Here is a 10,340-nt window from a genome sequence, read left to right as displayed (position 1 = left end):
CATCCTGCTGATCAGGGTCCAGTCCTCCCCGCTGTTCAGGTGGCTGACAGCTATCATCACTGCCTCCCAGCATCAGGCAGCATCCCTAGTCATGTGACCAGGGCTCCAAGGCCAAGGTACAGAATTTCCGGAAATGACATCACGTCATCGAGTCGCATGATGTGGCAGAATTAAAAAGGAAGGAAGAAAAAAAAGAATCCCGGACGCCGATTTCAAGCCCTTTATCATATCCAAGTCACCGACTCGCTGCCTGTAACAAGCCGCCGCAACCGAGCCGTAACTATTGAGCAGCCGCAGGCACAACGTTGGCCCGTAGAGCGAGATAATCTAAGGGCAGTACGTGGTATCCCTCCGCCGGGCGTTGGTGCTCAGGTCAGGCAGGATCCGTCCGCGGTGAGGGGGCGGGGCGCAGAGTGAGGGTGAAGCTGTCGTTCCGGATTGCAGAGGCAGCGCTCCCGTTTCCGCCATTGCGGTTCCTGCCCGAGAGAGACAGCTAGGAGCAGCCGAAGGACGAGCTCTCTCTCCCTGACAGGCGGCCCAGCCAGGACATCGCTTTCATCGGCCCTCAGAGCGAACCAGGAAGCCGGACACAGGCAGCAGCGGGAGGAGGAGACCCACACATACAGCACAGAGGAAGGAGCAGAGCTAGGAACCGCCATGGCTCAGATATTACCCATCCGCTTCCAGGAGCACCTACAGGTACAGCCGACAAGGCCTGTGCAGGGAGGGGGGGGACACCTCCAGCAATGTCAGGCCGCCTCTACACTGCTAGGCCGGCACTAGGAATTACCTCAGGCCTTGTAGCCGGGTCACCCTGACTAGAGGGCGGGCGGCCGGCCCTCACAGGATGCCTGGGATCACCTTGATAGGATCCAGGCCTGGGGGCCCTGATGAGGTCATAGAGCAAAGGCGGAAGGAAGGAGTAGACCTGGGAAGGGAGAGCTCCGGCAGGTGTATGCAGGGAGTGTCACTGTCACAAGCATTGTGTAATTTGGGTGTAGTGACGAATGAATGACTTATAGGAAAGGGCAAAGATCTCCTCTACCTATATCATTACACATACACACTGTCAGCTTCTGGGCTTGGCCGTCATTAGATCTTCTGGCCAGTCCTGCTCCAATTTCATTCATCGCTGATCACTGCTGGCTACAGCAAGCCAATGTTGTGTTCTTAATTTAGCATTGCAGTCATATATCCCCAGTTATACCGCTCACTGAACAAGCCAGGGGCTCTATAGCAGTCAAGACCATAAAGATGCTGCAGTGGGTTTATTGTGTGTTCGCTTTGGGTAGTGCCAATCAAAGATCTGCCGACTGCTTCATCCTTCTTACCCTGTAGGAGCCTTTCTATATGTAATGGAACTAATTTTTAAAGGTGGCAATACACGATACTAGGGTTGTACCGATACCAAGCTTTTGCACAAGTATCGGTACTCGTGCAAATGCTGCGATGATTAATCCGATACCTGTTGTATTGGGCCAGTCATCGTCAGTGTAGCGGGGGGGGCTGGGCAGCCTCACAGGTGTTTAGTACAGTGGCAGTTACAAGCACCGTCCCCCCCCCCCCCCCCAATAAAGCAGCTGACAGACACTTCTCCCCCTTCCGTTGCTGTCAGCGGCTTTATTGAAAGGCTATACAGAGGGACCGGTGCTTGTAACTGGGGCCACACCGATCACTCCTGTCTGTCTCCTCCAGTTCCCATCCGGGTACCCCTCTGTGGTCCTCTACCCCCCCCCCCGATCTGTCGGGATGGAGAGCGGAGGAAGGAGTCAGTAAATCCGTCAATTACTGGATCCTTCCTTTTCCGAATGCAGTCAGTGATCCATGACTCTGTCCCTTCATAACTGAGCAATCGTATTTTGGAAGGATGAGCTCTGGCGTGTTCGCATAGAACACGTGCAGAGCCCGCCACGAAGTGTGCACGGCACTGTGCTAATCACAGCCAGGGAGACATTGTCTCGATGCTCGGCTGCAGGGATCGTGAAGTGTCTCCGTGCCTGTAATTAGCGCAGCGCCGTGCACACTTCCTGCACGTGTTCTATGCGAACACGCCAGAGCTCATCCTTAGTATTCTGTGTTTATGATGCTTCAGTATATGAATGGGGAGGAGCTTCTGTCTCCTGTCCATTCATCTTCAGTGCAGCTGAGGCTGCAGAGAAAGGAACTAGGGAATCTGTCCTCAGTCCCTTTCCCTGCCTCAAAGGGGAGAAATTGGGGGCCTATTTAAACCCCTGATCTCTTACCAAAGCCCCCCCAACAGGGCTGATAAATAAAAATAATGAAAAAATAAACCTGACACTATTATAGGTACTTGTATAGCGCTGATAATTCACACAGTGTATTACATATGTAATGTACATTTATGCTAGTTTGTGCCATCATAGAGCTTACAGTCTAAAGCCTAGTACACATTACTATTTTTTTTTTTTGTGTTCAACCCAGCAGGGCTGAACTAAAAAATTCTGACAACTCGGGAGGATTCGTACTAACAATGCACTGTTGGTACAGCGACCCCCCCCCCCTGCTATGCTACTGTGTTATGACAAGGGGACGGCCCCCCGCCAGAACTCTCCGGCCAGTGCTCTTAGCCACTGTCTGCAAGCACTGATGGGAGCCAATCGCCAGACCTTTTCCGTTGATGGCTCTTCGTCAGAACTAAGGATGAGCTCCGGCGTGTTCGCATCTCTGCAGCCGAGCATCGGGAAATGTCTGCCTGGCTGTGATTAGCGCAGTGCGGGTGCCGTCTTCCTGGCGGGCTCCTCACGTGTTCAATGCGAACACGCCGGAGCTCATCCTTAGTCAGAACCCAGTCGCAGTACACACGTGTTGGCCCAAACGGTTTCTATTGAGCCAGTCGATACTGCCTGACATTGTGTGTACTAAGCATAAGGTCTCTAACTTGCATTCATACATACACATACTAGGGCCAATTTAGACAGGAGCCAGTTAACCTACCTGTATGTCTTTGGAGTGTGAGAGGAAACCTGAGAACCCAGAGTATACCTGCACAGGGAGAACATGCAGACTCTATACAGGTAGTGCTGTGGTTGGGATTCAAACCAGGCGGAAGTGCTAACCACTTAGTCACGTTGTTTCACTTCATGAAGTGGAAGGCCCATTCATTTCAAAGGGCTGCCCTATGTGCATCAAAGAAGCAAAGCTCTTTCACCTTTTTTTTAGTTTGTGTTTAACTGCACTTTTTGCCACCCTCAAACATGCCATGCACATCTTGGGCGCTGAATTTAGGGTGCCATTAACAATGAGTGGCACAACAAGCAGTTCAGTGCATTTGGTGAATGCATGCAAAATTGCTTGTTTTGTGCACATTCATGCGCTACTATACTGGAAATGGGCTCAAATAGTTTCCCAAAACTGTTATGTTTAAAGCATGTTGTGAAAAAGAGCTCTCATGGTTGCTTTTGCGCTCAACCAAACTGTCAAACCATCCAATGGTTGGTGTCATAACTTATCACATGTGCGGCACCATGGTAAGTAGATCAGACGCTAGAATGGCAGCTTCCTTGGCTGAAAAGAATAGGATGGTTAAGTTCTGCTTTTAGAGCTCTGTTTAAATATTATGCTTCAGTGAACGGGACAGAGTTGCTACCTTGGGTTGTCAGATCTTGATTTGTAGGTCAGAGGTTACTTTAATTTGAATATGATGATCTTTATAAAATAAGATTGAAAATAAAGAAGTAAAACAAGGATGTTAACTACATACTGAGGGTTTCTGTTTTGTCATCCTGTTCATGCTGTAGTGCATCAGGATGTTCCAATGGTGAGATTTTTTTAATGCCAGTAATCGCTTAAAGTGGAGGTTCACCCTAAAAACACATTTTTAACATTAGAGCCAGCATAGTAAGGGCATATACTTTCGGCCTTTTTTTTTTTTTTTTCTCCGTACTTCCCTTTTATATTCTGATTTGGTCCAGGGCTTGGCACTGGGCGTTCCTATCCCTGCGGGACTGGGCGTTCCTATCCCTGCGGGACTGGGCGTTCCTATCCCTGCGATGATTGACGGCTTGTGAAACAGGTGACCTGTCGAACAACACTCGTCACCAGATTTCCGGAAATGGCCGAGCTGCAAGTCTGCACTATACGGCGCCTGCGCACGCCGTGTAGAGCTGACTGCGCAGGCGCCGTATAGTGCAAAAACAATAAGGATATGGACAGCCGCACTCCAGTAACTTGAAAAAAGACGTGCCCTTTATTGGGTACAGGAAAAAATGCACTACAGATATCAGCACACAGTGGGATAAACAGCTGACGCGTTTCGCATTGAGTGTCAATGCATAATCATAGCTTTGAGCTATGATTAAGCATTGACACTCAATGCGAAACGCGTCAGCTGTTTATCCCACTGTGTGCTGATATCTGTAGTGCATTTTTTCCTGTACCCAATAAAGGGCACGTCTTTTTTCAAGTTACTGGAGTGCGGCTGTCCATATCCTTATTGTTTTTGCACATCCTGTGCATTGCCAGCACCCATCTGCTTCTGAGTGGACATCAATTACCCTAGTGAGCTCACCTGGAGCGGCAGCTCTCTTACCTAGGCGCCGTATAGTGCCGACTCGCAGCTCTGCTATTTCCCGACATCTGGTGACGCGCGCTGTGCGACAGGTCACCTGTTTCACAAGCCGTCAATCATCGAACGGAAGTATAGGAACGCCCAGTCCCGCAGTCATCGGAACCTGGAAGCCCTGGACAAAAACAGAATATAAAGGTATGTACGGAGAGAAAAAAACAAAAAAACCCGCCGAAAGTAAATGCCCTTACTATGCTAGATGTAATATTAAAAATTTTGTTTTTTGGGTGAACCCCTGCTTTAAGATTTTCAAGAGAAGTCTTGTATTTTCACTTTCAACAATTTATTATTGTAACATTTTCAATGAACAGGCTATATCAGAAGACGTCATGTAAACAAACAATATGCTATAAGGTGTGACGGTTATTGCCATAGGCGATGAAAGACCATGCATAAGTACAATGAACATGCATAGAAATTCCAGTAACAAATTAATAACAGGAAGGTGGTCCATATACGTCACACCAGAAATTAAACAATGTGGACTATAAGAATCTTTGAATCCAACTGTAATAGCAAATGAATGAGAGGGGGAGTAAAGAAGAAAGAGAAGAGAGCCTCCATCACTGGGAGGCATAAGGAAGAAGTAAAGGAATGATAATAAAAGATCAAGGATAAGTAAATAAAAGGGAAGAGGACATGGAAAACAAACACCCAGGCCAGGAATGGGGGATGTCAATGCCTATAAGGAAGCATAGCCAGTCACGAGCATCATTAGGGGCATAGAAGCCTTGTATGTTTATCAATGACAAGGTGGAAAGGCAGGTGTATGTTATGACTTCACCTCAGTAAATCAGAAAAGGTCTTGTATTCATTCATTCATAAAAATACAAGGCTTTTCCCAAATGGCGGAGGAGCACTTAGCCTGACTCTCCTATTTTTGGTAGTAGCTAACCCTACTACAGTGTAGTACAGCACACACAACGGCTGCATCTTCCTGTGCTCAAAATCGTTTTTAAAAGTGACATGAAACCTGTTATTCTACCTTAAAGAGGAACTGCAGTCTGCTCACATAATTTGTAATAAAAACATCTTTGCCATTCTGAAGCTTCCCGCCAATCACTTTGCATATTTTATATATACTGCGATTCTCTACTTGCCAAATATGCTGCAGAAATCTCCCTCCACTGAGTCTGGCTGCATCCATTTTAATTGTGGGCAGCTGAAGCTGCTGCCTGTTCACTTCCTGGTTTTACAGACACACAGAGGTACACCTGCAGCTCTCATTGGCCCTCTTATGACTCGCCCCCCCCCCCATGCCTTCCTGGAAAACTCTCACGAGAGAGAGCTGTGCATGATGTCATAAGCCTAGGCTTTTTACCAGACAAGAAACAGGAAGTGGGCTGTATAAGGTATTTACTGGCAAAGTTACAATAACAAGTACAGAAGATTTAATAGATGGAAAGATGAAAAAAATGACTGAAGGTCTGGTTTAAATGTGAGAAACTGGCCCTTAAAGCTCCACAAAACTGGTGACTAATTACTTTCTAGGTGTAAGCAAACAAGAGCAAGGGAAAGTGTTAGTTGGTTTTCTGCAGAAAAGCTAGTCCCCTGCCAGCATGCAGTAGAGAAGGACCCTTGTCTGTGTGGAAGCAGGGGTATCTTTGCAGAGGGCTGCCATGCTTGCTGCTGAGCCAGAGCTCTCCAATCGGTGTGGAAAATGTTGATTGCAGTGGTTAGTGGTGGACCTCTGCAGAGAGACCAATGTATCCACACAGAGCAGGAGCCCACCTCTGCGGCATGCTGGCAGGGTACAGGCTTTCCTACTTGGGCTATATCGCATACAATAGTTGGATAGTAATCTCTGGTACCACATCCAAAATGGACATCAATTATTTACAGAATAAAAATGGATCTTAATAGTACAGGTAAAGTCCATATATTTTTATTTTTTTAGACTGTAAATAATAAAATTTAGCTGTGGCGGCTTTCTAAAGAGAACTAACAGGCCAGGTTTGCAAGATAACTGAAATACATCGCAGGTGATATCATTTGCTGCTCAGTGATTGCAGTATTCTAGTCTGCATCTCCCCAAGGTAACGCATACAGTCTGGCCTGCTAGTGGGCCCTGAGGACAGGGGGTTGGTGACCACTGGTTTAAAACAAAGGCATCCAATGGCCTCCTATGCACTGGACTTGGTGTGATCTCTGCACTCAGGTTTCCAAGTATGCAGACATGCTCTGGCAGCAGGCAGCCCATATCTTGCATAGATTTGAATTTAACCCTGCAAATGCATGATGCTGATTATGTGCAAGTAACCCCTGTAGCAAGATTATGGCCACTTGCATGTAACCGCTCATTCAGCATGAGTGATCGTCCCACTCGCATGTTATCACTGCAGGAGCAATTACATGTGTATGGCCACGCTTAGATGCAGAAGCTGGCAGCATCCCTTTGCTTTCAATGGGGCTAATCGCCAGGATCCTGCTCTGGGGTTCTCAGGAACATTGCAGTAGACGTGGGACTGGAGCAGGGCCAGGAAAAGTGATAAGAATGTCTTACTATTAGGGTTATTTGGGGATAGTAGAAGCCAGGTTAAAAAGCCAACCACCCTCCATGTATGGGTGAAATATATTTTGTATTTGCATTTCCTCGACTTGCAGTCGCTTGGCTTATCTTGTGGTACGCTTGTGTTACACTTGTGTTTTGCGTGCTTTGGATTACATATAGTATTACGATAAGATAACTGACTGTAAGATACAGTGTAACTGAAAGAGGAATAAGCATGTTGGAGTTTATAAAGAGACAGTGACACAAATGTGCCATTCATTTGTTTGATGTGAGCAGAAATGCTCTCTGTTGTTTGCATGGAATACAATAGGGCATATCTATAAAGAGGTGAACTTTCCTGGTTTTTGTGTTTTGTTTTTTTTTTTTAATTTTTTTTTTTTTTTTTTTTTTTTTCTAAATGACCGTGATAGATTAACCTCCAATAATTGAATGTCACTGCTTTATAAATATGCCAATAAAACTAAGCGTACACATTTTCTGTATTAGAAATCGTAACATTTAACACTACTGTATGTGAATTTTGCAGTTGTGATAAAGGCCTAGTTCACATGGGACGTAATAAAGCATATGCCCTTGATGGGCTGTGTTTACCCACACATGGATGCACATAGATGTCTTCTATGCATCCATGTGTAAGCAGTCCCATTAGTGTCAATTGGAACGTAGTGGCTGCATAGACGCACTGTCTGCATTTAGGGCTGTGCCCCTGCACAGATATTAAATTGAAAGCAGCGTCTGTGTCTGTGCACCTGCTGTGTCCCATCTGACATGAATGGCACTTCCTGTGCATCCTTGTGTGGGTAAACACGGCCCTCCACAGGTGTACAGCTGAGTACCTCCCATGTTATCGAGGCCTAAGAAATACCACCACTGTTTGCAGAAAGATCTGTCGTAGGAAAGTTGCTGCTACTGATTTTGCTTAAATATATTTACGTTAACTGTGATTAGATTACGATTAAAGCCAGCCATAGATGGTGATTTTCTTTCCTGCAACCACTGACTGTGTTGGTGGGGGAATCCCTCCTGCAGAACCATTGCTAGTGGCTATAACCGCTGCTAGCAATAATCGCATGTAAAATCTGGCAGGCTGGTTGTACCCAAGTTTTCATCAATCAACTTGGGTACAGTCAGCCTGCCCATACATGGGTCGAATCTCAGCCGGTTTCTGTTGAACCGGCCAAGATTCAAACCATCTATGGCCAGCTTTAGACTGCGTCCAGCCTGGCACCACTGCGGATCTTTACTATGTTAAAAAAAGATGTGGCCCAGAGAATATTTTTTATCTGACAGTGTTGGGTTCTGATCCCTGCCAAACACTGAATATTTTGCTGACCCCCATATGTCACTGCGCCAAGGGGGCACTCTTTCCATCTCCAAATATGGAAAAAAAAATTTACAGTAAGAGCTGTGAAAATGTGGAACAGACTCCCTCCAGAGGTGGTTCTGGCCAGCTCAGATTTCTTTAAAAAAGGCCTGGATTATTTCCTAAATGTACATATAGAACTGCATACTAATATTTATAGGTGAAGTTAATCCAGAGGATATCTGATTTGCCCCTCAGGGGATCAGGAAGCAAATGGCTGTGAGCAAATTGGATCATGCTTTGCTGGGTTTTTCACCTTCCTCTGGATCAAGTGTGTGTGTGTGTGTGTGTGTGTGTGTGTGTGCGTGCATGAATTTTTTTTTTTTTTTAATAAATGGTTAAAATAGATGGACTTTTTTTCAACCTGACTATGTAACAATGATGATGGGATCAAGATTCTGATACTCTGGAAATGTGTTGGATGAAGTAGATTCTCTGGGCCCTAATAACTTTCAAAGACAGGGGAAATTGGCAGCATGGAGGGTGGGACAGGGAAGTATGTCATGATTTCTTAGTATGTGATCCTTTTTCCAGTATTTTAATTTTGCATTGGGGTCTGTTTGGTTGGTTAGTTTACATCTAAGCACATGAGGACTGACTCCCTTGAATCAAATGATTTTCAGGTCTATACAGTTATATGCAGCACACAGTAACGGCTCATATAGATTCCTCCTGCATACCAACATTTGGTGGATGGTTTACATGCAGTGCGGTGATGGCATCTTTCTAGCACATCCTATTACTGAACTTACACCATTTTTCTGGTGATTCAGGTAAAAGTGGAACCTCAACAAAAAATAGGAGTTTCTTATAGGGTGAAAATGTACCATTCTGGGCATTTGAGAGCGTGATTTGTTTTTGTGTTGACAAAACTTCTGGAAGAAGTGCTCGTCTTGTCACCCATAGAGTGTAGGCTTTGCCATTGCAGACTGAATGCAGAAACAGTGTTGCTGTATCGCGTATAGGGCTAACTAATCACAATGGTTGCCTGAAATCATTGATTCTGACCAGTCTTCTGGCTGCGTCCCATAATAATTGTTTGATAATAACAGCTGATAGTAAAAGATCTTGTGATATTGAGTCCCAATAAATACATTTCAGCACATGAATGCTGATGAGGATATGGTACAGTCCTGATCAAAAGTTTAAGACCACTTGAAAAATTGCAAAAAATCATATTTTACATTGTTGGATCTTGGCAAGTTTCCAAGTAGAGCTTCATCATGCAACAAGAAGAAATGAGAGTGAGACATTTTTTGAGCATTCAATTTAATTAAAAAAAGGAATAAACTGAAACAGGCTGTTTTTTCAGCTGATCAAAAGTTTAGGACCACACCTCCAAAAAAAAAAACTAAACCCCCCCCCCCCCCCCCAAAACAGAAATCCAACTTCCAAACATGAACTCCGTAATGAGTAGCTCTGCAGTTATTGTTGATCACTTCAAAAATTAGTTTTGGCATGCTTGATGCCTCGCGTTTCCATGAGGTGAGTGGGAACATTTCTCCAAGTGGTGAAGACAGTCACACGAAGGCCATCTACTGTCTGGAACTGTTGTCCATTTTTGTAAACTTCCCTTCCCATCCATCCCCAAAGGTTCTTAGTTGGATTTAGATCAGGGGAACACGCAGGATGGGCCAAAAGAGTGATGTTCTTCTGGAAGAAGTCCCTTGTCCTGCGGGCATTGTGTACTGTAGCGTTGTCCTGTTGAAAAACCCAGTCGTTACCACACAGACGAGGGCTCTCAGTCATGAGGAATGCTCTCTGCAACATCTGGACATAGCCAACGCCCGTTTGACGCCCCCTGTACTTCCTGAAGCTCCATTGTTCCACTAAAGGAAAAAGCACCCCAGACCATTATGGCGCCCCCTCCACTGTGGCGC

The 10,340-nt window shown here is 45.6% G+C and overlaps 1 protein-coding gene across 4 annotated transcripts in view; it reads left to right on the top strand.

The window, feature by feature from the left end:
• Nucleotides 1-210: 210 nt before the first annotated feature.
• CLTC (clathrin heavy chain) overlaps nucleotides 211-10,340 on the top strand; it is a 104,108-nt gene continuing 93,978 nt past the window's right edge. The window contains exon 1 of one of the 4 annotated variants that reach the window (XM_040336942.1): nucleotides 211-699. In XM_040336942.1, the coding sequence (XP_040192876.1) occupies nucleotides 658-699 (42 nt within the window). In that variant the 5' untranslated portion in view covers nucleotides 211-657. The remainder of the gene's footprint in view (nucleotides 700-10,340) is intronic. The other 3 variants (XM_040336943.1, XM_040336944.1, XM_040336945.1) reach the window with 3 other exon arrangements.

Source organism: Rana temporaria, chromosome 2 (assembly GCF_905171775.1).
Source record: "Rana temporaria chromosome 2, aRanTem1.1, whole genome shotgun sequence".
Classification (NCBI taxonomy): domain Eukaryota; kingdom Metazoa; phylum Chordata; class Amphibia; order Anura; family Ranidae; genus Rana; species Rana temporaria.
The sequence above is the reverse complement of the archived record's forward strand: the minus strand, read 5'-3'. Positions and strand labels throughout refer to the sequence as shown.